We start from the raw sequence: 27,979 nt of genomic DNA on the forward strand, positions 1-27,979 counted from the left end.
CTTCACGCCGCCGCGGCTCGTCGCTGCAGCCGGTGCAGGAGGCGGGAGGAGGCAGCTTCTTCCACATCACATCACGGAGACGGGATGGCTTGAAAGCAGACGACATGGACTCCTCTCGATCGGCTGACAAATTCCTGTCCGCCCGTGTCCGTGTGTCCGTCCGTCTTGCCGCGCATTGCTGCAGTGCTGGTTTTTCCAGGTGTTGCGTGTGAGTGCGTGTGTGTGTGTGTGTGCGTGCGTGTGAGTGCGTGTGTGTTGTATCCTGGTGTAATTCTCTTAAGAATTGGACTAAGCCGGGGAACGGAGTCTGATGTCACATGCGTTTCATTGGAGGAGACGGGGCATCTGCAAGCTGGATTTTGTGGAGGATGCTGCGGCAAGTGATACACAGAGGGCTCAAGGCTTCGTTCTACTGGCTGGGCTTATTCGTTAGCAGGCACCCCGTTTTCTTCCTCACTGTCCCCGCTGTCCTCACCATCATTTTCGGATCTACCGTGCTGAGCCGTTTCAAGCCGGAGACGGACCTGGAGGTGCTGGTCGCCCCTACTCACAGCCTAGCCAAGATCGAGCGGAGTCTCGCCAACAGCCTGTTTGACATCGACCAGTCGAAGCACAAGCTGTATTCGGATTTGCACACCCCGGGCAGATATGGCAGGTTGATTCTTCTCGCCAAGTCCGAGGGGAACATCCTGGAGCTGGCTGACCAGGTCCTGCAGGTCCACAAGCAGGTGTTGGATTTGCGCGTCAATTACAAAGGATTCAATTACACATTCGCGCACCTCTGCGTCTTGAGCCACAGGGACAAGCGCTGCCTCCTGGATGATATCATCACCATATTCGAAGATATCAGACAGGCTGTGCTTTCCAACAGCACTTTCCTTAAGGTGCCCGTGAGCTATCCTAACACGACATTAAAGGTGAGATTATTTTTTTTTTTTTTTTACTGCAGCTCCTCATACATGCATGTCCTCCCCCCCCCCTCACCCCAACACCCTGCACCGCCGCCAGAATGTGTGACAGTGCAGCAGCAGTCAGCATGTGAATAGGCTGGCCCATAGAGGTTGCCATAATTTCTGAATGAACGCAGTGGGCTTGTATGCGCTCAGGATGGGATGTGGGGCTGAAGATTGCTACATAAATCAACCAGAGAGGGAACCCTCTCCATAACACAGACAGCCCCAGCTTTCACCCTCCCTCTTGGTGCAGCTGAATTGATTGGCTGCATGTAGCCCCTCTGTTCTTGAACACACACACACACACACACACACACACACACACACACACACACACACACACACACACACACACACACACACACACACACACACACACACACACACACAGGGATATCCTGTGTGTGTGTGTGTGTGAGCCATGTCTTAGCTCCACATGCAGCATGACATGGCTGCAGCTGCAAATAAAACTCTCAGGTAACATGCTTTGCCTGGATTTTACTTCTCAGCTGGCCAGCGGTATCCGAATGAACACACACAGACCTTACCAGACGCACACATGCCTTATTGAGCAGCAGCAACACACAACCAAACTAGTCAGGATGCTGCACATAGACAAGCAGGTGTGCAGACATGTGCAGATGCTCTCTGCAGATGGAGATGGGGGCTTTATTTTGACAGATAATGTAAAATTGTTGCACACATGCATCCTTTGCAATCAGTGCTGCTTTCTCATGTTTTTATATTTTTTAATAGATAAAACACCAGTTATTGTAAGGTTATAGGTGAATCTGCTGTGTGATGTGCACCTTTTCTGCAGAGATACACCCTTGTATGGCCTTGAGGTGCTTTACAGTGCCATGCTGGTTTTTATATGACATGGTCATGCAGACACAAGAAAAGATAATCAACACAAGATTCACCCTCTGAGCCCAGACCGAATATAGTCATATGCTGTTAAGCAGCGTGGATGGGTTGCAACTTTCATAGAGAGTCGCAACAGTGTCAGTGTCTGAGTGCAGTAGTGAGGCCATTCATTGTCCTGTTGCAGACTGTATGGCTCCTTACACTCAGGGAAAGGCAAACAGTATATTCTCATCTGGGATGACAAGTGGCCATCAAATATAAGAAGTGAATAACGTTTCAAAGAAGTTTGATCAGTTTGTCAAACAATGTATTCAGTTTGTGGAATTACAATGCAGCATCTAACATCTGTGATTCTTTGCGTAGACTGACTTTCTATACTGGAGATATATAACTCTCACGGGGTATCCAGGCTGATTAAATTTTAGGTAATAGTCTTGATGACATTTTGACTTGTCATAGCAGGAATAGAGCATGGTCCAGTGAGCCACAGCCTCCTCTGAGTCGAAGTAGCAATCGTTAATATAATTTAGTTTGTCCGCTTTAGTGTGACATAACTCGACAAAACACAACAACATGATTAGAATTATACATCTGCACCATCGTCTGTTTTCTCATTTAGTTTTTTGTGCGTTCCTCACATTGTCATGACTTTCTGATTGGGAAAGGGTTAGTTCCACTAAATGCAAGAAAAAAAATCTCATTTAAGCAGCACTTAAACCTCTGCAGCTATCCTAATGGATGTAAGTAGTTCCAAAGAGACCTGTGTAGACTGTGTAAACTGCTTTTGGGAAAGAATGATGTTAAGTAGTTTATGATCCATAGTTCTGCCATGCTCCTGCTCTTGAACTGTCACACATCACATGATTTCCTTTAAAAAGACACATGCTGCTGAAACGGGTGTTGACATGTTGCGAAACAGATCACATTATCATGATGAGATCAAATCAAACATGGTCAAAAACTTAAATGAAGGGATACCACATATGTACTGCTGTTATAATATCTATGTTATCAGGTGATATACTCATCATGTTCTTAGTTTTTATGGTAATGATTACTACTTTTAAAGTTTCATAATAGAGAAAAATGGTAATTTTTTAAAGCCAAATGACATCCTTACTAGTTAAATATTTGAGACAATTATCCGTTTGAATTCTGATAGAAACAATTTTTAAAAGTCTTTATATAATTATTAGAAAGATTAAAAAATAATTTTCCCAACAAGTGAGGTGATTTGTTTTAACTTTGACAATTGAGGTGAATTGATCCTTTAAGCTTTGCTATATGCTGGGATGTTTCTCCAATATGTATATCTGCGCACCGACCTTAACTCGTCTCTAACATGAATAACAACTCTTCTGTTCATGAAGGTTGGTGTGACCTCGTTCCTCTCAGCTCCCCTCACTGAGGCTCTCTGCTCCCGACTCCTTCTCCTTGTCTCTAAGTCTGACGAGCTGTCTGAGCTAATTCATTTGCCTGACTTCTCGTGCCTCATCCTCCTCTTTGATGTCACAACCAGGGTTTATTTCTGTGCTTGTTACACAGACAAAGTCTTCATAAAAACTCTGCTGAGCTGAACTTTAGCTCCGTTCCCAGGAGAGGAACGCTTAAAATATAGATTCTTTGTTTTGCTCTGTTTGCCGTTATTTTCAGCACTGTAATCTTTTTAAACTGTCAGTTATCTTGAAAATAAAAATAGATCGAGGAATATAATGAGGGAAAAAACACAGCAAATGGAATGCTTTGAACAAAAGTAGCACATTAAGAGAACTCCATTGTACGTGGATATTCTCGAGAAGATGGAAGGAAACCAAAGCACCAATCACACTGCCATGCCAATAATATCTGTTGGTTAATGAAATCTTTTTGATTGATGCGGAAAAGGAAACATTATTATTGCAATAAATCAAACATTTGGCAGCGCAGCATATGATTATTTCACTGGTAGCCAATAGGAGTTGAATATTTGAGTTTTAGGTCATATAAATATACATCTGCAGATGTTAAGTCAAAGTTTGTTAGTTAGTTAAGACAGTTTTGTGTCACACTGTTTGGCAGTAGTTTACATACGGTCTTTATTTCCACATTGGACAACCTGTCTTCTGAGTTACATTTTACCAGATACTGGATTATTGAGCCTGATAATACTGGATTTTATATGGTGTCATCTGAAGATGACATATCTCCCTGACATATAAAACTTTACAATAAATAAATCAGTCCCTGACACGTACTCCCTTCCTTAGTTGAACCTGGTATACAAGATTTTTTTTCCCCATATATGCAATGGAGAAGATAGAAATCCTGTAAAGTAACTCAAAACAGCACATTTCAATGGAATTCACACCAAAATTCAAATATCTATGTCTGTTGTCTTTTTTTTTCTCAAGCCATTGCATTTCATTTTACAAATTAATTTTTCTGCTTTCAAAGAACAAGTGAGCTGCCGCTCTGCAAGCTACCCTGGTAGCACAGCACACACCCACTGAGTAAAATAATGAATGATTGCAGCAATGGCAGGACACAGCAGGGAACAGCAGCTCAGTCAGAGCATGGCCAGAATATTCTTATATGAACATGTGAATTGAAGATTTATTTCCCTCCAACCAGGTAAAACTAACCAAGAGGACCAATTCACACACATTTTATAAGTACAGCTTTCAGATCATTTGACGGGTTGTTTTAAGGCTGTTCAGAGAAGATACAAAGAGAAAAATTTTCAATTGGCCACCTTAAATACTCTTTCTGATTGGCTTTACCTTTGTATGTACCTGTAGGCCAAGGGTGAACGAGCTTACCAAACAAATTCTGTGTTCCAATAATCAGTGCTAGAGGTATTCAAACCATTAAAACAACGAGGGTATCCAAATTTATGCACCTGCCTCCTTTTGTTTAAACAATTATTGCACACTTTATGTAAATCTTATAACCTAAATTTCACTTCTCAAATATTACTGTGTTTGTCTGCTATAAAATATATTGAATTGAAATTACAGATCCGAACAACCAGTGATTTATAAAGGAAAATCTTGAAAATGATCAGGAATGCCCAAACTTTTTCATACCACTATAAATACAAAGTGAGTAGACAGTATACAGGGAGAGAATGGGAGATATCTGAAGATATAAAAATTTCCAGCTTAATAAGATTTTATTCTGTAGCAGTGATGGAATAGATTTTTTTTTTAAAGTAAAAGGATAAAGGTGTATTATTTCTGCATTACATCATTCTAACACTAATAATGTTAGAGCTAATAAGATCAAGGTTCTTGTTATATACATGGGAGGATAGAGAAATGATGAGGTGTCTTAAATTAACTTATTGAGCAGTTTTTTTTTCTCATATGCATGGCAATGTCAGTCTAAGGTCAATATTTGCCCCCCCCCCAGCTCCCCTTCGTTCTCTTCAATAAATCATAAAATTGGAGGTGAGTGCAGCGGTGGATAGGAAAGAGGAAAGCCCCTGATCTTGAGAGGGTCCATGACAGCTTAAATGCTGCAGGAGAGGGGCTGTGATTGGGCAACGGCGCACAGGGATTGGCTTGATAGTGTTAGCTACATGTGTGTCAATAATTGGCTTTCCCTCAGGACATGGCAATAAAAAAGGCTGTCAATACAATCCTTGTGTGCCTCCTAAAACTGTATGACAGCTTATCCTGTTACGCCGGCTATATGATTCCCCCCCCCCCCCAATTCAATGTTTTAATTCCATAGAAAAGATACCTTAGGATGAAAAACTGGATGGGTTTCAGGTGGTTGTTCCATTTCCATCTTGTATGTTCAGTAGCATTTTTAAGGAGCGCTAAGCAGTCTCAGACAAGTGTCCCCTCTGTGTTGGGAAATAAAGACACCTGTTTCAAAAACTGCACCTGTCACTGTCCCTGTGGTCCATGTGTCTTTGATATTGACATGGGCGCATCCAATAGAGGGCAGTGAAGAGCCCAACCAATCAACAACAAAACCTATGGACATTTGAGGAATTTGTTATGACGAACCTAATGAAATGAAAGGCTACTACAGCAAAAGCAGCCATGTAATCTGTGGTGGTCCCTGAGGCCATTAAGTACATCCCTACATGTCAATAAAGAGTGTGTCATTCCTTGCCTGGATTATGGATAAACAGCCCCCAGTGGTTTTCAGTGGTAAGACTCCTTTTTAACAGTTTTTAAGCATCTGTAAGTTTTCAGAAAATGTGATGTCATTTGAAAATCTCAGACTTCCCAAAGTTTCGATCACATCAGCCATATGTTGTTTTTCGTGGTTATAACCGATCGTTAAAATCAGTGAACACACATGAACATTCTGTTAATAACAGATTTTTGTGTTCATATGTGTTCATCATGAAGCCTGAAAGCTTCATCCTCCACCTCTTCCACCCATCAACTCTTCACAGAAAATACAAGTGTCACTTCCTTCCTTTTCACACATCCCTCATCTGCTCTCACTCTCAGACATTCTGCTTTTTGTGTGGTGTGCCATCCCCTATTTACTAATTTTACTCTTTTCACAAACTCAGGAACTCTGGAAAGTGAATTTTCATTTTGCTGAGAGAAAATTGTTGCCCTGATTACAATTCATTATTCACAATAAGTGAAATGAAAGGCATCAATTTACTTATATCATACCAAATCGCAACACACAGTAACTTATTTTAAAGTACTTTCCAAGAAGAGCAGGTGTAGACCTATTCTTTATCACTCCATGAGCAAGCACTTGGTGACAATGGTGAGGGAAAACTGCCTTTTTGTTTGAGCTCTGCACACAGCATGCATGTAATAAACCATCTGAACTGGAATGCAAAAGTTCACACATTGATAGTAATTTCTGAGATTGCTTTGATACACTGAATTCCGTGCCATGGATTGAATTGAGTTTTGTGCAGTTACACAAATGCAATTAAAGATGAGACTTTCTGAGTTCCCTCAGCAATTATCTAAGTGATTATGTTACAAAAATATGCTTGTTTACCATTATGAAAATGGAACATTTTGAACCTAAGTTGAAGATTTTTTAAGTAATAATGCAGATATTTACCAACAATTTTAGAAATGAGATGCAATCTATTGTTAATATCTGATTCTAGTAAAAACATTAATATTGACCCATAAATATTATCACATGTGAATTCAAGGTGCAGTGTAAACCCATCTGATTCATCCCGATGTCGAGAAAATAACAAAGTAGTATTTAAATAATTATTTTTTAATGTCATTGTAGTAAATTGTTGACAGAAATTGAAGCAACCCGTCTCAAGAACGTATCTATCAAGCAGCGACAGATGTCTATCACGCTGATTGGTTGTTCATAGCAAGATAAATCATATCTACAATAAGATGCAAATTAAACTTTGTGCTGTAGTTCTGTGGGAGTGTCTGACTTTGTTGATTAGATGGACTGCTGGACGTACTTGTTATATTGTGGTTTTTGATATTGCAGAATAAGACCTGGTGAATAAGCATACAATCTTGACAGATGTGAGATAGCATCAATCAGGATTCAGGAAGTGTATGATCTTATTCAATGAGCTGTTCCAACATTGTGCCAGAGACTAAGTGAGTACATTAACATAGGTAGACATGCCTATGTTGTTTAGTTGTGTCATTTAATATGTGAATCCATGGGATGAATTACCATGTGTGTGTGTGTGTGTGTGACCTCACAGCCAATTGGCTCACTACGTCCCTTTTATCTCAGTCAAATCATTCTCAAACGTTTTATCAAAAAATATCTTTTGGTTACATTTTTTGCTTTTTCATGAAACACGATGCTACCGCGGTAACAACAATAGCTCTCTTCTACCAGTAATCACATAATTCTACCACCCTGTGCTTCTTCCTGACTGGACCATTTTTCTCTCGCCAGCTGTCTTTCTGAACTGGTCACCCTTCTGCACAGTTTGTCCTGTGCAATTATGTTATCTCATTCTCTTTGTCACTGTAATGACTTGCATGTGATATATAATTAAATTGATTTCATCAGTATGATGGTGCAGCACCAACCTTCACAGCCATGTCTGTCCACAGCTGTCAGGTGAGTTCAAGTCAGTATCAAGTCATAGAAATATCAATGTTGGACAGAAAATACAGTTTTCTGTTCCGTCTGTCTCTCAAACATGTAAGAGGCACTTAAGGTTTTATCTTCTTACTTTTTGAACACATTGCAATCTCTACTAGAAGGGTCATCACTTTTGAAAGTAATTAAGGTGTGGTAAGGAGCCTGGCAATCAGTTTGAATAGTGTGAAATTGTCCCTAACATTCCAGCTGATGTATCTCTAAATCCTCTGCAGGATGGCCGCGTGTCCTTTATTGGCCACCAGCTGGGCGGTGACTCCTTGTTGCCAGTCAACCGTGATCAGCACGTCAAATTTGCCCGTGCTGTCCAGATCACCTACTACCTCCGAAACAACGGACCCGTGGTGCAGGACGTCATCGCTGAGCGCTGGGAGAACGAGTTCTGCGCCTTGGTCAGTCGGCTGTCGACGGCTGAGGTGCCCCATCCGACCGATCAGCTCCACATCCAGTCCCTCACCTCCTTCAGCCTGTGGCGGGACTTCCACCAGACGGGCCTACTGGCCAAAGGGGAGGTGCTGGTCAGTCTGGTGCTGGTGCTTCTGGCAGCCACCATCTCCAGCTCCATGAGAGACTGCCTGAGGGGGAAGCCATTCCTGGGCCTCCTGGGAGTGCTAACCATCTGCATTGCTAACGTGACTGCCGCAGGGATCTTCTTTATATCAGATGGGAAGTTCAACTCCACGCTTCTGGGGATCCCATTCTTTGCAATGGGTGAGTGGAATTGTCTGTGCTGTGTTTGTGTGCGTGTGTGTGTGTGTGTGTGTGTGTGTATGTGTGTGCGTATGTGTGTGTAATAGCTGGTAATGGGATTACCAGGTGTCAACAGTGACATTGGGTAGATTGGGCAAACCATCAGCAGAATGTATTTCTCTTTGGAAGGCCTGCTGCCACTTCATCATTACCGTCACCAGATACACAAAGTGTGTGTGTAATTTATTATTAGTGATTCAATAACTCCATTATATTAGACATGAGGTACAACACAAGAAGTACATACAGTAAAGTTTCAGGGCAAGGTGTGGGGGGAAAAAGCATGGTTTGAATTCATTATTAAGCCTAGCAACTATAGCTTTATTTCATTAAATGCAGCAAAGTGAAATTTTATTGGCATCACACTGAAATGGCTGTGGTTGGGTCCAGCATTTACAGCGAATGGATATATAGAAATAAGAAGAAGATTATTGATATAGAAATAAGAAGAAGATTATTGTGACTTTAATAGTTAATAATGTTCACTTTATTTTGTTTTTTTATCAAGGCGAACCCTTCCGATGAGCTGTTTTTCCGACATTAGTTATTGTGGAAACAGGAAGGACACATGGGGAGAGAGGTGTAAGGTGTACGACAATTATGAGACATCATACTGTGGCAAAGTCAATACAGACTGACTGGATGCACAAAGTGGAGAATTTACCACAGGCGGCAATAATATGAGGATATGATGGAAAGCAACACACCTGGTTATTTGTCACTAGGCCCAGGCCATGAAATTGCTGAATTGCTATATACTTTGTTTTCCACACTTCTGAAAAACAAATACATATCACAGGTGACATGAAGTCAAATATAACTGTTACTGATGTTGACATTACTGGTAGAAAAGTTTGCATTGCTTTTTCTATGGCTCTGATGGGTTTTTTAGAAAAGAGTTGAATCTCAGCCATTCTCCATATTTGCATTCCTTTAAGTTAATTTAAATGAAACTGTGTGTGTCTTGTAGCTAGAGATTCTGAAACAGTCCACTTCCTGAACATCATTAGACGTGGATGAAAATGTTTGTGGCAATCCATGAAATTGATGATACCTACAATCCTGCACCAAAATTCATGCCCTGGTTCGTTCTCATTGGTATTCAAAGCAGATATGAATTAGCGTCAATCAGTTTCAGATATTTTAAACTTCCATATTCTTTCCCTAATACTGATTACAATAGAGCTGACATTGAACACATCATACTGTGGCAAAATCACTACAAACTGGACTGTAAACATGCCACAGCCTCTTAAATGGGAAGATTGAGCACTCGATGGGAATGTTAACGTTGTTTCTTAAATGTAGTTTTGAGGTATCAGCGGAATGCTGGACTACACACCATAGAGTTGCACGTTTTGTTTCTTTTTCTCTTGCTGTAGGTGGATTAAAGCAGGTATTTTACTGGAGAAAAGCCAGTAGGAACGAGCAGGGATGCATACTCCAACAAGCACAGAAGGGAAAGCTGCTCAGAGAATGATAGGGCTCAGTTTATGACAGCTGTATTGATTTTTTTTTCTCCAGAATTTAATAGAAAATTTGGGTCAGATCTGTAGATGGCTATATTTCTTGTCTGTACAGTTGCTACAATGATTGTGAATGTGAATGCATTTGCCAAATAAAAAAAAAGTCATAATTGCGCCTGAATGTCCTATTAGAGTCAAAGAATAAAATCTCTCTCAACAGGCTGATGCCATTGGTCATCAACTTCCCGTCAACTAAATAAACCACAAAATGCCCACTGGCAGGGAAGAGATGTCCTTTATACAATTTAAAATGAACCTTCAGCATAAGAAACAAAGACTCTTTATCTGGTTTCCCACTCACCTTCTTCCTCTTCATATTTTTGTCTACATTTTCTCTGTTTACCCCACACTATACCTTCCATTTTGCTCTCCAATGGTAGCTGCATCCCTGGGGATCTGGTAGAGATCTGCTGCAGGCTGGCTGACAAAACTGAAGTTTAAGTAAGACTCAAGGGCAGGAGGCTAGATCTGCTCCTTTTGACCTAGGCAGGCAAGGAAGGAAAGCAACACGGAGCAAAGGAGATGGGGGAGGCGTAGTGGGGGCTGGGGTAGTGGAAGAAGCTAATTCAAGGAGAAAATAGCCAGGAGTAAAAATGTATGTGATGTACATGGAAGGCGGCTGCAGAGGAAAAAGGAGACAGACAGGGGGAAGAGAAAGTAATAGAGAGCAGGAGGAGGTGGAGAAGGTCAAAAGAGATGGAGAGGACTTGATTAGGTCTGTAATTTCATGTGACAGGACCTCAGAGGCAGCAGATGTCCAACCTCCTCCTGGGAGGTCCTGACTGCGACACACCCCTATCACTATGTCAATGCCACATCAGACAGAAGTGGATACAGATGCCCAATCTGTCATGGTGTGTGTGTGTGTGTGTGTGTGTGTGTGTGTGTGTGTGTGTGTGTGTGTGTGTGTGTGTGTGTGTGTGTGTGTGTGTGTGTGTGTGTGTGTGTGTTCGTGTGTGTTCGTGTGTGTGTGTGCGTGCGTGCGTGTATGTGTGTGATAATCTACAAATGTCCTCAGATACTGACAGAATCAATTGGTTTCCTAGCAATCAGTTAATGTCCTACCAAATTAAAAGGGTATATATTAAATCTAATCTTTTTATTTAGCTTGATTATGTCCATGTCTGTGATTGACTGACAGAACTTTTCAGGGAGGATGACAAAATGCTCTAATTTACGGCAAACACTATTAAATAATCATCACTAGTATCTAGTTTGGATTCATAATAAATACTAACAAAAATGTTTGTATATGAAGTTCTGAATTAGTATCCCGGCTTTTCCAACTCTGGTTTAAGTACCACTTCCTGTTTATGGTTCATCCTTTCTTTTGCTCATCTCTAGACAGCACACTGTGTACTCCTTTGCTAGTGGCATGAACAAACAGATTGCACTGGTTTTTGATAGTCCGTGCCTTGTGGACCTATTTCCATTAATGCCAAACCCACTGCCCCACAAGGCACACAATTACGCTCTCAAATGCCTAATAAAGACAATTTTACCACCACCACTTCAATACTTTCACAGCATCCAATCATATTTGAGAAAAGCATTGTCTGTAGCTCGTTATATGTGAGACTATGTCTTGGTTTCCCTTCATCGCTCTCACCAAAGCCTTCTTTAACGCAGTAGTAAAACTAATCCATTATGCTGTTTGAACAATTCAGCCAATGTCATCTTTGGCCTTTGAACCATGTAGAGAAAGGAACGGTGCATGGGGCAGGTACTGCTATGTGTGGGTGGACCTCTGTTTAATATGGAGCAACTTCTCCTCCCCTCTGTCTCCCCTGTGTCTATCTGCCATGTCATCTGCGAGCTGGCCAATTATTGCTGAGCCGAGCTTGTCACTTCCTTCTCTCTCTGGATATGTGATGGCAGTAGGAAGTGTAAAAACTGGCAGGTAGAAGGCGAAAGGATTGAAGGTGCAGAGCGAGACTCATGAAACATACATGCTGTGACATTACAAAGGAAGCGAAAGCTCCGTCAGACCTAAATCAGATTAGTATATTGATCTTGCCAAATGGACCTATCACAACAGGCAGCAGCTGAACATCCCACCGGGTCATGATGTTGCTCCATAATGCACAACCATAATCCAATCTTTGTCACCTCAGCCACATTTAGCTCACATTGAGAGAACAAATATTTAGAAATGGCTACCTTGTATGACATTAGTACGGATATTCAAACAACAAATGCCTTCCAATGGAATCAGACAGAAAAATAATTTCCTTCTAAAATTTACACGACTTTGAGTAGAAGTGAAATCATCACCATCAGACGGCTTTAGCTGGACTATTACTTTCTGAACGATATGGGATACAGTTGAAAGCCTGAGCAATTGATCACTAAGTGGAACTTGCGTTGTGAAGATTATCATTAAGATTAAAAGAAATATCAGGAAGGTATAGAATTTCAGATGGGGTTTTTGGCTGGTTATGTTTTGAGGTTTGCTGTTGGTTAACCCTATTAAAACAGCTAATAGGGGAAAAAAGTGGGGAAAAAAAGTCGAGCTAATTCTAACAGTGCATAGAGTACCTAGTTTCAGCAGTAGCTAAAGTTAAGCTAATGTAAATAAAAAAAGAAAGAAATTATGTCCACCTACAGATTAAAGAACTACTTTCTGAAGTTGTGAAGTACTTGATAATTTTGATGAAGGTGCTGTCATCTGTAAAGAGTTTAACTTAACCCGCAGCTAATAAATTTAATTGTTGGTGAATAATATACTCACCAGAAATAGATGTGTTCCTGTGTCGAGTCATATTCTAGACTCTGAAAATTTAGTCCTAATCTTGAGTTACTTAAGAATAAAAATCACAAGTGGCAGATGTCCGGATGTGTACAGTAGGGTGTTGGTGATTTGTGCACTCACGGTCTGGCTATTGTTGGGTCTCCGTATGATTTGCGAGTCCTTTTGATTCCTTTCTCTCTGACCCTTTCTGTTTTTACAGGGATTTGTTTTTTATCATAGAAGGCAACATAAATAGCGACACTCAACATTTGCAGCCAGTCACACGCCGTTGCCATTTCTGCTGACAGTGAAAAGCCTTCTGGGAATTCCAGCCTGTTCCAATGAGTAGTGCTGGATGACTGATGATCGATCTATGGATGTTATTGCCGAGAGTGGTTAGGGGATGATGGCTGTATGACAGCTTCAGGGTTGTTATTAAGAACTGTGAGGAGGAATCATATACCAGCTCCATACATCAATTAATATAGTTGTGTGATGATATAGTCTGAGATAGAAAAAAAAAAACATTTCATGGAGTCATTCTAAGTGAATTGAAAATGCACTTCCCAGTCCCTCCATCACGACTTTATGTTTCACAGGGTGACAGAAAATGTGTTTTTCTTTCTGGGATCCAGATTTATTCCCGGTAGCCTGCTCATGTAATGAGTTTATGTATTTTCACTCATTTTGTCCCTTCACAGTTAACAAACGTAAAGTCAGTGTTGATATTCAATACCATGTCTCACAGTAGCTTTAACTGAAGGCTGTGAAATTTGCTCGTTGCTGTATTTATAGCATAAGGAGTGTCGGTGGCGGTTGATAAAAGTCAGTTAAAACAACAGAGACAGTAAGAATCTCACTTAGTGTCAACACTAAGATTTTATTGGTATTACCTTTAAATAACTTACTGTCTAACATTTCTTTAATTAAGCATGTCTGATTTGGGATCAAACTCTAAAGCGTAACTACTTGTAAATCCACCTACTAACAATAGCAACTGTCAAAAAACTTTCTGGACAAGCTGTATATTTGTACATGTCTCTATTTAAGAACCCAAATACGTTTTATTATATATTCTGTATTTAAAAGTTACTAAAGAAATTCAAGATTTTTTTTAATAGGAGATTTCCTGGGTCACAAAGAAGAGAAAAGCCTTTTAAATTAAACATAATTTTTCATGTTCTCGTGCAGGCATGGGAAAACTTCAGCTTGCGGGGCCCTGTGCTGCCCATTATGCTTTTGTAATGTGGCCCTTTTATAGTTTAAACCACAAGATAAATTTAATGTTTGCCCGACCTAAAACACGCTTCCTTCTCTCACACCAACTACCTTCATGTCCTCTTTCACTACATCCATAAACCTCCTCTTTGGTCTTCCTCTAGGCCTCCTGCCTGGAAGTTCAAAACTCAGCATCCTTCTACCAATATATTCACTATCTCTCCTCTGGACATGTCCAAACCATCTCAGTCTGGCCTCTCTGACTTTATCTCCAAAACCTCTAACATGTGCTGTCCCTCTGATGTACTCATTCCTGATCCTATCCTTCCTGGTCACTCCCAGAGAGAACCTCAGCATCTTCATCTCTGCTACCTCCAGCTCTGTCTCCTGTCTTTCCCTCAGTGACACTGTCTCTAGTCCAAACAACATCCCTGGGCTCCACAGTTTTTTGTACACCTAAAAATACACATTTTCAAGTTTTAGTTTCACTATTACTTAATTTTTGCAGTATTATGTAATACAACCAGAATGAAATATTAAAAATCCACTCAACTCTCAGATGGTTTCAGTTGCACCTGATGACATCACTGTTGTATAACAGCTCGCTTTTCTTACCGCCAAAATAGAACTCAGGTACGGCGGCTGTTGTCTACCAAGTCTCAACAATTTCCTTTGATAACACTCCATTCCTAACTTCTGTACCTTAAAACATTCTGAAAATGAACATGAATTCCCAGTGGATGTCATGAAGTGCTTGATATCGTCTGCTGTTCAGACGGCACCTTCCCATCCCAGAAGCGACAGCAGACAATCTTATTTTTTTCTGTTTCTTTGGATCACAAGTGAGTCGTTTGTTTTCTCTGCTGCCGCGCCAACACCAACCTCAACTCATTTGACCCGGCGTGGCTTTTTGTGTGTGTATGTGTGTGTGCTTTTAGAGTTTATCTACATACACACCTTCATGCAGTTGGTAGAACTATGGTGATCACATGCTGGCACAGATGAATGTCTGTCATGAATACAAGGCTCAGGATTCATATGTATTAAGACTGATCTTCATGCAGAGGCATGTTCCTCTGTAGATCACAGAGTATTGATCTGTACATTACCCACAGAAATCCCTGATCAGGAGATTGCATGACTGATAGATTACCTACAAGAACAGGCACGCGCGCGCGCGCACACACACACACACACACACACATACACACACACACACACACACACACACACACACGGTACAAACGTTGCCGCTGAATGAACGTTTGGGTGAATGTGACGTGAAGTGCCTCCGACTACACAGGCGCGATATAATTACATTCCATTTTACCATTTCCTAACTCTGCCAATGTCTATCTTACAGAGCTAAGAGGAGGGTTTCCTCTCTAATATGACTCTAAGTTTAGACTTTTTCATCATTTCCCTGAACGATATACCCAATATATTACACATTTCACTCTCTCATTTAACCTGTGAGAATGACGATGTGAAGCAACTTTTAACAGTGAGGAGGGTAAATAAGCAGGTGTGTTTGAGGCTAATCCATTTTTAATGGGACATTCAGCAGGAAGTGAGGTCTCGAAGGGAGACTTCAAAACAAATCCTAAGTAGAGCATCAAAGATTAGCACTGTTGTTTTTTAAAAAGACAAAATCCATTGTATGTTTTGTGTCATACTTGAACTGAACATGAACTGTATATCTTGCCTGCTGTGGCATTTTTTACATGACCCAAAATACTTATGAAGCCACTAAACATCAGACATTAGATGTTGACAGCACTGGTTTTCACTCAGACGTGGGTTTCACTTGACAGTTCTGTGAAATGTTAGTCGCTTGGGAAAGACTTTGAAATCACAAAGCATTTGATTACTGTATTTAGAGACCTCAGCATAACAAGCCCCCCGCACTGCCGGATCCACATCTGATATTAACTTGAAGAGACTAAAATTAAGACTACACAAATGTATTAGGCAAATTATTTTAGATACAAAAAATCTTTTTCCTCCAATGATTCAACCTCTTGTAATTCATTTAAAATCCCAAACTGCTCAGTCCAGCTTCAACAAAATTCCATGATGTAAAAATGCTTACTTCAATACCCCCAGTACCACAAATGACCTTAGATCACGATCCACAAGTCCTCTAGGAGATCCACATAAACCTGACTTCATATAGAAACCTGAACATCCATGGATGCAGCATCAGCAGATAGAAACAAACACACCTCTTTCTAGTACCTACAAAGTCATGAAATATCTCGTGACACAACTTGGACTCATTCCACTGTCAGGTACTATTTTTATGTAGCTGTGTGATTACAGGCAGATGCTGAATCCATTTAATATTTGGAAACGTCCAAGCAGCCAAAAGTGAAATTGTACAGCTGAGTCTTGACACAAGGTCCAAAAGCTATTTCAATAAGCTGTCCTCCCTTGTTATTTGCGTACATCTCCTGCATTGTTTTAGATAGATAGATAGATAGATAGATAGATCTATCTAAAACAATGCAGGAGATGTACGCAAATAACAAGGGAGGACAGCTTATTGAAATAGCTTTTGGACCTTGTGTTAGATCTTTACAATAGAACATATTGTTGTGGAAAAGCAGCAGAACCAAGCTCTACTTCTGAGAAGGAAAGGACTGGAAAATGCAAATGACCTAATTTGCTGTTTAACACCTTTGGGGGAAAACAGAGAAACTGTTGCAAAGCCAGGCAGTCTTTCTCCCAGTTTAGGATGGCAACTACTATTAAAGCAGGTAGTGTGTGTGAGATATAACAATATCATACATACACAAAAACGACAATTAAAGTTATGCACCAAAACCTGGAAAAAAAACTGGTAAAATAAGAATAGAGGGTTTTTTTTAATCTAATTGTTAGTTTGGCTCCTGCCATCCTGTCTGCAGTGACTCATTTGATAACAACTTAAACCCACATTGCTATTATGGCAAATGTAATACGACTGTTGTACATAGTGATAAAACAACCCTATCAGCACAAGAAGTAAAAAAACATGTTCAGTGGTATTTAAAAAACATAAAGCATGCATCCTATAGTAATGTGAAACATACAGGAATTTTGTTGAGATGACCTAAATCCTTAAATACTCAAGTATCAGTACTTAGCTGTGCTGTAGAAAAATACTGACACAGTATTCCAGACATTAGTTAGTTAGTTAGTTAGTTAGTTAGTTAGTTAGTTAGTTAGTTAGTTAGTTATTCATTTATTTCAGGCAAGGCAAGGAAAAACAAAACAACAACAAATAAAATAATTAAATAAGCAAATAATAAAAATTGACTGCGTAAACAGGTTATGAGTATGTTCAAGAAAACCAACCTTGTGAATGCTCCGCACTGCTCTTTTCTGTAGTATGATCAGAGGATTAATTGTGTTCTGGTAAGTATTTCCCCAAACTTCAACACAATATGTAAAGTGTGGGAGGATCACAGTGCAGTATAAAGTACGGAGTGCATTTCCATCAAGGTATAGTTTTGCTTTATTTATAATTGAGAGGGTTTTGGAGATTTTTGTTTTTATGTGTCTGACATGGGGTTTCCATGACAATTTACTATCAATTATAACTCCTAAAAATGTAATTTCACTTACAAATTCAATTTGAGTGCCATCAATACTTATTTTTTGGTCAGACATTATGTTGCGATTTCCAAACATCATTACCTTGGTTTTATTTATATTCAAAGATAATATATTTGAGTCAATCCATTCTTTTATTGTGTTTAGTTCCCTGTTTACTGTGTTTACAAGCTCAAAATAATCATCACTACTATAAAATATACAGTATTTGTGTCATCTGCAAATAGTATGAGTTTCAGGACTTTGGTTGTGTTAAATATATCATTTCTGTACAGATTAAACAGTTTGGGCCCTAACACTGACCCCTGGGGGGCACCACAAGCAATGCCAAATACATCTGATGAATGTTGACCCATCTTTACAAACTGGACGAGTGAAATGTTGCAAGTAGTCTTTGATAGGCTCAAAGTTCGTGTACATGGTTCGACTATTAAAATGGATTATTGACAGGCTATCTGCTGAATCTACACTGTTTTCATAATGTTCTTGGGTGAAATCATTCCAATTTTTAACAATGGCAGAGAGGAAATGATTATCAGGGTCTATTTCAGTATCACACATTTCCAGTTCTATATGTTGATGCTGTAGGATCTTCTGTAACATGTCCATGTCCATATTGGTGCTTGGTATAGTTTGTGTTCTTGGTGTGTTTGGCATTGTGATGATGAGGAGTCACAAGCTCTATCAATGTCGATACTGTTCAAGGTCTTCAATGCTCTTCACCACCAATACTTTTGCTGCCTCCGGTGACCCATTTAGTTTGATGAAGGTCTTACAGTTTGTTACCCAGGTTTGTTCAATCTTGCCTTGTTTTTTTCAGTTGTCGTGCGATCCTTGCGATGTCGGCATTTTTCTTTTGTCAAGTGCTCGTTTATGAATACATTTGTTCCTTTTAGTTTGCGCCCCTGTTTCAGTAGTGCCATTTTCTTTTTCCGATTTGTAAACCTTATGATGAGTGCTGGTGGTCTCTCGTTCCTGATGTTGATGCTGGTGATGACCACATCATTGATGCGGCAGTATTCGTCCACTCGCCGCTCCACATCCACAATTCGCTTCTCCTTCTCCGCATTCTGGAGGCGTAGTAGTTTCACCTCCTCCAGGAGCCCCAGAAGCCGCTCCTGTTGTGTCCTGACCGCAGTCACATCGCCGCACAGAGAATTGAGAGAGTTTTATCTCCTCGAACTTCTCTGGTGTCGGGCTTTCCTTGGTGGGGGGGCATTCCGGTAGTTAGTTGGCAGAGGATACTCCAGTCTGTTTGTCAGGGCGTTCGTGTTCCCTGGCTCAGGTGTGCTGGCTTGCAGCACCGACCGAGACAAACAACAGAAGTCCACAGCGAAACACCCGGCAAAAACAGTCAGGACTGTATGGATAAACAAAAAAAATAAAAATAAAAATACATTAAGAGTCCATTTACCACAAAAAAAAAAAACGTTTTCGACGAGCAGCCACCTGAAGCTACAACACTTCCTTCCAACCTACAACACTTCCTTTTGGCCTTACACAATCTTCCATTATTTTATTCTTCAATTCCTTTTGTTTCATCCATAACTTATAAAATACTTTGAATAAGACTGGATTAGGTTGATTTTATATAATATAGGGCAATGTAATAATGGTAAACAACCTTACAATTGCCAAAAAGATTTCAATTCAGATGAAATGGGAGTATTCTGCTCACCACCTTTCCCCCCTTTTCAGAACCAGAGAGATGACCTGTGAAGGAACTCAAACTTGAACGACTACATAATTACAAATAGTCTCTGAACTTTTAGTTAATCACCATGATGCTGAGCCTGAAAGCAGCATATGGATCTCTGGTCAATGACGCCATTCTTCAACAGTTATCATGTGGCCGGCTAGAGCTGAGCAGAGGGAGACTACAGTAGTTTAAAGTCTGGTTACATCACACGCATTGGAAACTTCATGCACCTTAACTGACAAGGATAGTACAGGTTGAATAATCTTCACCCAGAACTGAGAACTGCAGATTCAGTTTCTATCAAGATCAATAAGCTTTAGCATCAGCCTCATTATCCTGTTCCTTTGCAGCACTGCCAGATGTCCTTTCACTGACCTCTTTGTTACAGTCAGGAAAGAACTAAAGTTAGTAACATAAATCTGAAACATACTTGATATTATCCGTGCAAAACCGTCACATTGTCAGTACATTGGTACCAACACACATCCTAAAGCAGATTTCTGCTCCGATCATGATGAAGTGAATTGGAATGAAATCGACTTGGAACTCCCAGCAGAAGGCTGCACATCTAGGACAGCATTTATAGGTGGAGTTCTAGCATGTAGGTTTAATAAAAAGTTTTTTAAAAAAGGTGTGCAATCCACACAGGTATCGATTTGGATGTGAAGATTGCTTTGGGCTCCCCTGCATTAACTGGGCACTCCCGTCATGTGAGGCCTCCTCCTTGTGATAGCGGTTCCTCTGTCATCCCCACCTGCGTGACGGGCAGGCAGCAAACGGCTGTTATGATTGGAAGACGCGAGCGGTGGGTGGGAATGACTGCCATGCTCTCTCACCACGTGATGGATGTGTTTGGGGGGGGGGGGGGCTGCGTGCCACAGAAGTTTTACAGCAGTAATTTAGTTTAATGACTTGCTGGCATTTTTGTGAGAGCCAAGGGAAGGGGAGGAGGTGGAGGAGGGCAGAAGCAGACCGGACCTCCATTATAGGAGCAACATGGTCGGACTGTGAGGCTGTTAGGTTTCTTTTTTTTTTTTCTCTCCCCCAGCATCACTTTCCAGCCGGTGACAAACTGCCCTTTTATAATCCATTGAAGATTGTTCCTGTATCGGGGAGAAGGTGGGGTTATAATGCCCCATGACACTTTCTTTGAGTCTGAGCTGGAGCCTCTAAACCTCTTCTCTCAGCATCCGCCCTGCATCCTGACACACCATTGGCTGTCTTCCATTAGAGGGGAGTGGAACAGGTGATTCAATAAAATCTTATTGCAGCTAATCATTGTTGTCAGGAGAAATGAACAAAGGCTGTCATCATCAAAAATTATATTCAGAATGAATTGCCCATGCTTAAAGATAGAGTCAGGATGGTGGGTGAGATTGGAGACACTCTTGACATGACGAGGCTAAGGTGTGCATCAACATCGGGAGGTGATGGAAGCTCCTGTGATCCTGCCTGAGACTACAAGAGAAAAAATGATGGCCTGATTTCGGTGCTCTACCTCAATAAAAAGATAGATACTCCAAAGTCTCATTCCAGCTCTGAGTAAGGAGAAGAGAGCGAGACAACCTGTGCTTCTCATTTAGGAGAGTACCACCTGCTGTTAACCTGTTAATAATGCAGCTACTGAGCCCAGGGCTTGATTCTGACTGCACAGCCTTTTATTATTATGTGTTAGAAAGCAGTGCGCACTTTTGCTTGATTCAGTTTTAACAATTTAGGATTAAAAACAATGACGATGACATCTTTTAAATTAAACCTGTGAAATTAGTAATAATTATCATAATAACAGGTGAAAACAGGGTTTTTAAATATTGCTTGACTACACAACACACAACAACCCAGAATTGATCTACAATTGTGTTAACAGATACAGATTCTCCCTCCTGCCTGTAATGATATCCTGAGTTCTGGCTGTTGTGTGTGATTTCTTATAATCAGCTGCTGTTTGCCAACATTAACAGAAGCAGATTCAATGAAGATCTCGCATCACTAATCTATGCACTGATATCCTGCTATCAAATGTGAGTTATTCCCAATCACTTTTACTTCACATCCTGAAGGGATGTACAGTGAGGAGGAAGACTGACTGATAAACCATGGTATTGTAGGTTTTTTTTAAACTTTCTCTTTGCAAACAATCAAATCAAAAGAAGTGGTTCCATGTGCCATTTACAGGTTTTTGTTGTTTTCCTTTATTTGTATGCATCTGTGCTTAAAAGTGGGATTTAAACACACAAAATCAAGATTTCTTTCTCGAGCAGAACTCAAATACTGTTTAGTATTTTTTCACAAAAGGTTGTACGCACAACAACTTAGCAGCAACTGGACTAGTGAAGTTAAGAGCACTGCAGCGGTAAACCCAGAACCCATTAAAACATTAGAATTAGAATTACAGTAATGAAGCTGAGCACAGATGTTGTATGTGATCCTAGAATTTCTCCTGCCACCTCCTGCTTGACGGAGTAACAGGAGGTGACAGGAAGCAAACTTGTCCGTTTTTGTGTTTGTTTTAACACACACACACACACACAGACACACACACACACACACACACACACACACACACACACACACACACACACACACACACACACACACACGTTCCTGTTATTGTTTCAGGGACATCAATATGACTTCGGTTTACTTTTATCGCTGCAATGATCAGGAATGAATCTCTCACTGCCTCTGCTGCTGTGTTGCCTCAGAATCGCTTCTCCTCCTCCTCTTCCTCCTCAGCTCCTAACAGTCAGAAAAACCCAGGAAAATTCCAGTTTTGCATCTATCAGCATCCAGACATTCAGAGAACTGTTGTTGTCCTCCAAAGCTGATTAGCATTGAGCGGCAGTCGTGCTGCCAGCCTCGTGCTTCTCTCCCTCCTGCTTTTTTTCTTTGTCATTGATTAAAATGCCGGCTCTGTCCACAGGCTATTTCTTCATTTACCCACTCGATGATGGTTTATACACTTTGACGGGGGGTTAGCTGCTGTTATTAAATTAAAATAATGGTAGACCTCCACCAAGCAGAACAGGCATGCACATCTTACCCACCATCAAATTCGGATCTGGAAGATGAATATTTACTGAATCATTGAACTCTGGATGCTGTTTGAAACCTTTAGGAGATGACTCAGACCCCATCATCTGACCTGTTCCTTTTTTTTCCCACATCCCATAACAAAACTGAATTTCTGTTTAGAACTTGTCAAATAATCTCAAAGCAACAGACTAATGTAGTACTAATGTACTAATGTAATATTATATTATCACCCATATTTTATCTTTCATTCCTCTTTAAATGTCTACTGTGTCATCAAACTAACATCAAATCATGTCAGTCATGTTAGTCATCAGTTAGTTGATGTGAATATTTATTGTTAAATGCTAGATTTAGTTTATATGTGGACTCTGATTGAACTTACTGTTGGATAAACTTAGTTTTCATTCATTGTCACTTGTTCCACAACCATCAGTTTTATTTTATTTCATATTTCCATGCAAATACATGCTTCAAAGAAAGCAACAAGTTAGTCTCATCTCCCACTGCCAGTGAATTTGATCTGTGCCTCATTTTTGAAACAAATGTAATGATTTTTTTTCTTCAGATGAATGTGGAAGCAGAGAAAATGTCTTGCTTATTTTTTGTGCTTTTCAATTGCACATGCAATATGGATCTGGCAGGTGTGTTAGAATATGTACGTGTGGCTTAGTGACACTTTCATTTCCACTCACACTTAAACTACTATGCAAGTTTTAGGAGCAAACAGAACCTTTAATCCAATTCTTCTGTCAAAAGAAAGAAGCGTCAGCTATCAGCCAAAGGATAAAGCATCCGCCGGAGACAACAGCTTTAACTGCTAAAGCAAAGATGCCATGTTTCCTATCACAATATTATAAGGCCTTTGTTAGAATGGAGTCATTATTGTGTCAGATATCCTAATAGAATTACAAAAATGTGTCACGATGGAATTTTTCATTTTTAATAACCACACAGTGCTGGATGGTGTCCTTGTTTTTCTCATTGTTAACTTCAAACACGACACTCACTGGAGCACCTGTCGTGGTTTGACTCAGCTTGGGTGTGAATAGGCCGACATGTCACTGCAGCGACTGTTTCTTAAAATCGTTCAGACTATGTCAGTTCTCTCCTCCCCTCTCGTTATGACTCTTCTCACTTCTGAACGAGGAGCTTTCAAAGACAAAGGTAGTTTCACAAAGGAGCGAGACAGTTGTGACTCATGATTGCCTGTAATAAAAATATAATTATATCTTTTGACACTGAATTTCCACTGTTTTGCATTTAAAGGGTCTCCTCAGGTTTTTTCATGGTTTATTGAGCCATACATCTTATATACATTGCATTATACATCATTTCAGCATAAAACCTCAATAAACAGTTAGTCCTCCTGCTGACTCTGTTACAGCATGTTTGTATAATGATATTATAATTGTATTGATTTGTTTAGTAATAAATACATACCCATGATTTATATGTATTTATATATATATGCACAGTACATATGTACATTTATTATGTTTTAAAGGAAGGAGTCACATCAAAATAATAAAAATTCAGTTAAAATAAAACAATTCAATTCCAGATTTATTTTCTTTAGCTTCACCACAAAGCACCATTCCCCGAAACACCTGAAGACGATAGAAACGTCTTTAAAAAAATGAAACAATGCTCGGTATTTACATCCTTATTCAAACTGAAATCTTTACAGTAGCTATAAATGCACTGTGAGTGTTTATGATCTCCTTGTTCAAATGTTAAAGAGAATGCTATAACACTGACTGGCTCCAAATTTGCAATATGAAAATTTAAACAAACTGTCCCATTAAAATCCTTTGCTATCATCCAAATGCACCTGGCAGTAATCAATCACTTAAATGAATCCCAGAGCTTTTCCAATCATGTCAAGAAAATGACACACTACTTAGCATCTTATTTGGTAACCGGCGAAGGGAAACGCCTGAGGAGGCCCCTGGTGTCACGTTGGAAAAATCATGGGTGTGGACTTCCTCTCTCTCTCCACACCCTCTGGACCAGCTGACACTAACTAATTGACTTGCAGCACTACTTAATAAAACTAAAAGCAGGAAGAGACATCTAGCCGACTCATTACGCCGGGCTAATCCTTTATGGTTAATTAACTTTTTTCTCTGTGTCAGACAAGGAAGAATTTACAACACTGTCAAGGTTAGCAATTCCTTTCACTTCACTGTCCACCTGCTAGAAACAAAAGGAATATTTTACAGTGTCAGAGATGCATCGGCCAAAACCAGTATTCACTCGCACTGAAATATTTAGAGGGTGAAGAAACATTAAATTGGTTTCTAGTGTAGAGAAATTCATAACACATTCCCTGGTAGCAGCTCCTCTCCCCATCAGCAATGCAGCTCCCACATTTTACAAATAAATGAACAGTGTGCGTAGGTGGGCGGGTGTTCCTGTGTGGGAGAATTTGCACTATGGAGCTTTTGAACGTTTTGTATTCATGTCTTTATTTTTGACTGGTGAAAATCTCCCAGGTTTGACTCACATGAATGGGCCTGCTGCAAAACAGATCTGGACGCTGTTTGCTGATGCATCCTAGAGAGGACAGTGTACAACTCTATCTCAGATATGAAGAGAAAAGGAAACCCTTAGCACACCCAGGCTCCTCAAATTCATCTTGTTAATCCATCTAGAAATTGTTCAGTGTTGGTGCTAATCCTTGTATAAACTATCCACGGCATGAGTTTGTGTTATTCTCCTTGGTAGAGAGTACAGAATGTGGCATACACAATATGCAGGTGATGGTGAGACTGATTTTCATCCTCAGTATTATTCAACAGGAAAAAAAAATGAGCGCCTCAATGAAATTGAGCACGTTTTTAGCTTCAATTTAACTCAATGAAACTACAATCAGTGTGCGTTACATATGCGTTACAGCACGTCAGGTGGAATTTTTCTAAATAGCAAATAGCATTTTTCTGTCATGAGTATAGAAAATGAGCAAAAGCACCAGGCATTTTAAAACATTTTTTAATAAAGATATGTAGTACCTATTTAACTTTTTTAAAATAAACATGCTATTTTAAGTGGGATATTTAAGTAGATGACATCATTTTCAGTTCTTTTATTTTTGAACAAAAATCCCAAAGCACATTATTTTAATCTTGTTTTTCCGATTTGTTTTGAGTAAAATAAGATTTGCCCTCCCTGGTGATGTTTGAAGGATTAAATTTCTTTGTGGAATTTTTTTCCTTCCATTACAGAAAGCTTAAAAAATTTTGGTTGATGCTATTTATTATTGTTTAAAGCCAAAAATGGCAATGGCGGGTCAGACTTGTCACTTTAACCACAAATAGAAAAGGTTTTACAACACAATAAGAAATAGGTTTTATTGAACTTGTGCTGCACCTTGTGATGGTTCTTGATCATGTTTTCTGTCAAATAAATATTAACATATAAATTAATATGCTTTGGCCCTTTGTTGAACTTACCAAGTGTGGTATGATACTAACAAGAGTTCCCTGACTGGAATCAAACAGATGATAATGTGGCATTGCCTTCATTGGTTGCTAAAGCAGTTGTTATTAACACTTGATAGAAATACATACTTCCCTGTACACTCACCTAATATTTCTCATATATTTTATTGGTGATATAGAAGATAGCCGTTCAGATGAGTGGTAACAGTTATAGAATTTTAGTTTCTGGAATCTGGAGCAGTGATATTATGCAATTGAGTATTGCTTCTGAAATCCACCAAAAAAAACTGATATGGACCATTTAACTTCCTCAGAAGGACTAAATCATGCAAATTGAATAATTTTACGTATTCTCAACATGTCAGCTAACGAAACCTAATTTTCAAAGTGTTCTCTTTTTTCCTCTAGGTCACGGTACTAAAGGGGTGTTTGAGCTGCTGGCAGGCTGGAGGAGAACCAGGGAAAACCTCCCCTTCAAGGAGCGTGTGGCAGATGCTTTTGCTGATGTGATGGTGTGCTACACTATGACCAGCTCGCTCTACATCATCACCTTTGGCATGGGAGCTAGCCCTTTCACCAACATTGAGTCCGTGAAAATTTTCTGCCAGAGCATGTGCGTTGCCATCTTGGTCAACTACTTCTATGTTTTCTCTTTCTATGGCTCCTGTCTGGTGTTTGCCGGACAGCTGGAGCAGAACCGCTATCACAGTGTTTTCTGCTGTAAGATTCCTTCTGTGGAGTACCTGGACCGACAGCCCACATGGTTTAAAACCATGATGAGTGACGGCCATGATTTGTCCACGCACCATGACAGTGTCCCCTACCAGAATCACTTTATTCAGCACTTCCTGCGTGAGCACTACACAGAATGGATTACCAACACTTATGTTAAACCCTTTGTGGTCATTCTGTACCTCATCTACGCCTCTTTTTCCTTCATGGGATGTTTACAAATCAGTGATGGATCAAATATTGTGAACCTGCTGGCAAGTAACTCTCCAAGTGTTTCATATGCTCTAACCCAGCAAAAATACTTCAGCAACTATAGTCCAGTGATTGGGTTTTACATTTATGAGCCCATTGAGTACTGGAACTCCACAGTACAGGAGCACCTCAGGACTCTGAGCCAAGGCTTCATCAAGATCTCCTGGATGGACAATTTTTTCCAATACCTGAAGGTGGTAAATGTGAGTGCATCAACCAAGAGCGACTTTATCAGCATCCTGAAGGGCTCCTTCCTGCGCAGCCCAGAGTACCAGCACTTCACTGAGGACATCATTTTCTCAAAGAACCGTGAGACTGATGAGTACGACATTATCGCCTCTCGGATGTACTTGGTAGCACGGACTACAGACAAGAAACGTGAAGAAGTGATGGTGCTTCTGGAAAAACTTCGTCCCCTGATGTTGATCAACAGCATCAAATTCATAGCCTTCAATCCTACATTTGTGTTCATGGACCGCTACAGCTCCTCGGTCATCTCACCCATCCTGACCTCAGGATTCAGCGTACTCACAATCCTCATCCTCACTTTCTTCCTGGTCATCAACCCCTTGGGTAATTTTTGGCTCATTCTCACTGTAACATCTGTGGAGTTGGGAGTCTTGGGTTTGATGACCCTCTGGAACGTTGGCATGGACAGCATCTCAATCCTGTGCCTTATTTATACCCTTAACTTTGCCATGGATCACTGTGCACCACACCTGTACACTTTTGTGCTAGCAACCGAGCACACTAGGACGCAGTGCATCAAGTTGGCACTAGAGGAGCACGGGGCAGCCATCCTTCAGAACACATCCTGCTTTGTGATCGGGATCATGCCCCTAGTGTTTGTGCCTTCTAATCTGACCTACACACTGTTCAAGTGCTCCCTCCTCACTGCTGGCTGCACTGTGCTACACTGCTTTGTCATCCTGCCTGTCTTCCTGACCTTCTTCCCGCCATCCAAAAAGAGACACAAGAAAAAGAAACGGGCTAAACGCAAAGAGCGGGAGAGAGAGAGAGAGCGGGAAAGGGAGAGGGAAAGAGAAAGGGAGGAGATTGAGTGTATTGAAGTCAGGGAGAATCCTGATCATGTGACAAATGTCTGA

The 27,979-nt window shown here is 40.4% G+C and overlaps 1 protein-coding gene across 1 annotated transcript; it reads left to right on the forward strand.

Moving 5' to 3' along the window:
* Positions 1–317: 317 nt before the first annotated feature.
* On the forward strand, positions 318–27,979 carry ptchd4 (patched domain containing 4). The gene is made up of 3 exons (XM_068343263.1): positions 318–917; positions 8,108–8,603; positions 26,298–27,979. Exons 1-3 carry the CDS (start codon positions 318–320, stop codon positions 27,977–27,979), a joined length of 2,778 nt encoding a protein of 925 aa, XP_068199364.1.

The sequence above is a fragment of the Antennarius striatus genome, chromosome 19, assembly GCF_040054535.1.
Source record: "Antennarius striatus isolate MH-2024 chromosome 19, ASM4005453v1, whole genome shotgun sequence".
Taxonomy (NCBI): Eukaryota; Metazoa; Chordata; class Actinopteri; order Lophiiformes; family Antennariidae; genus Antennarius; species Antennarius striatus.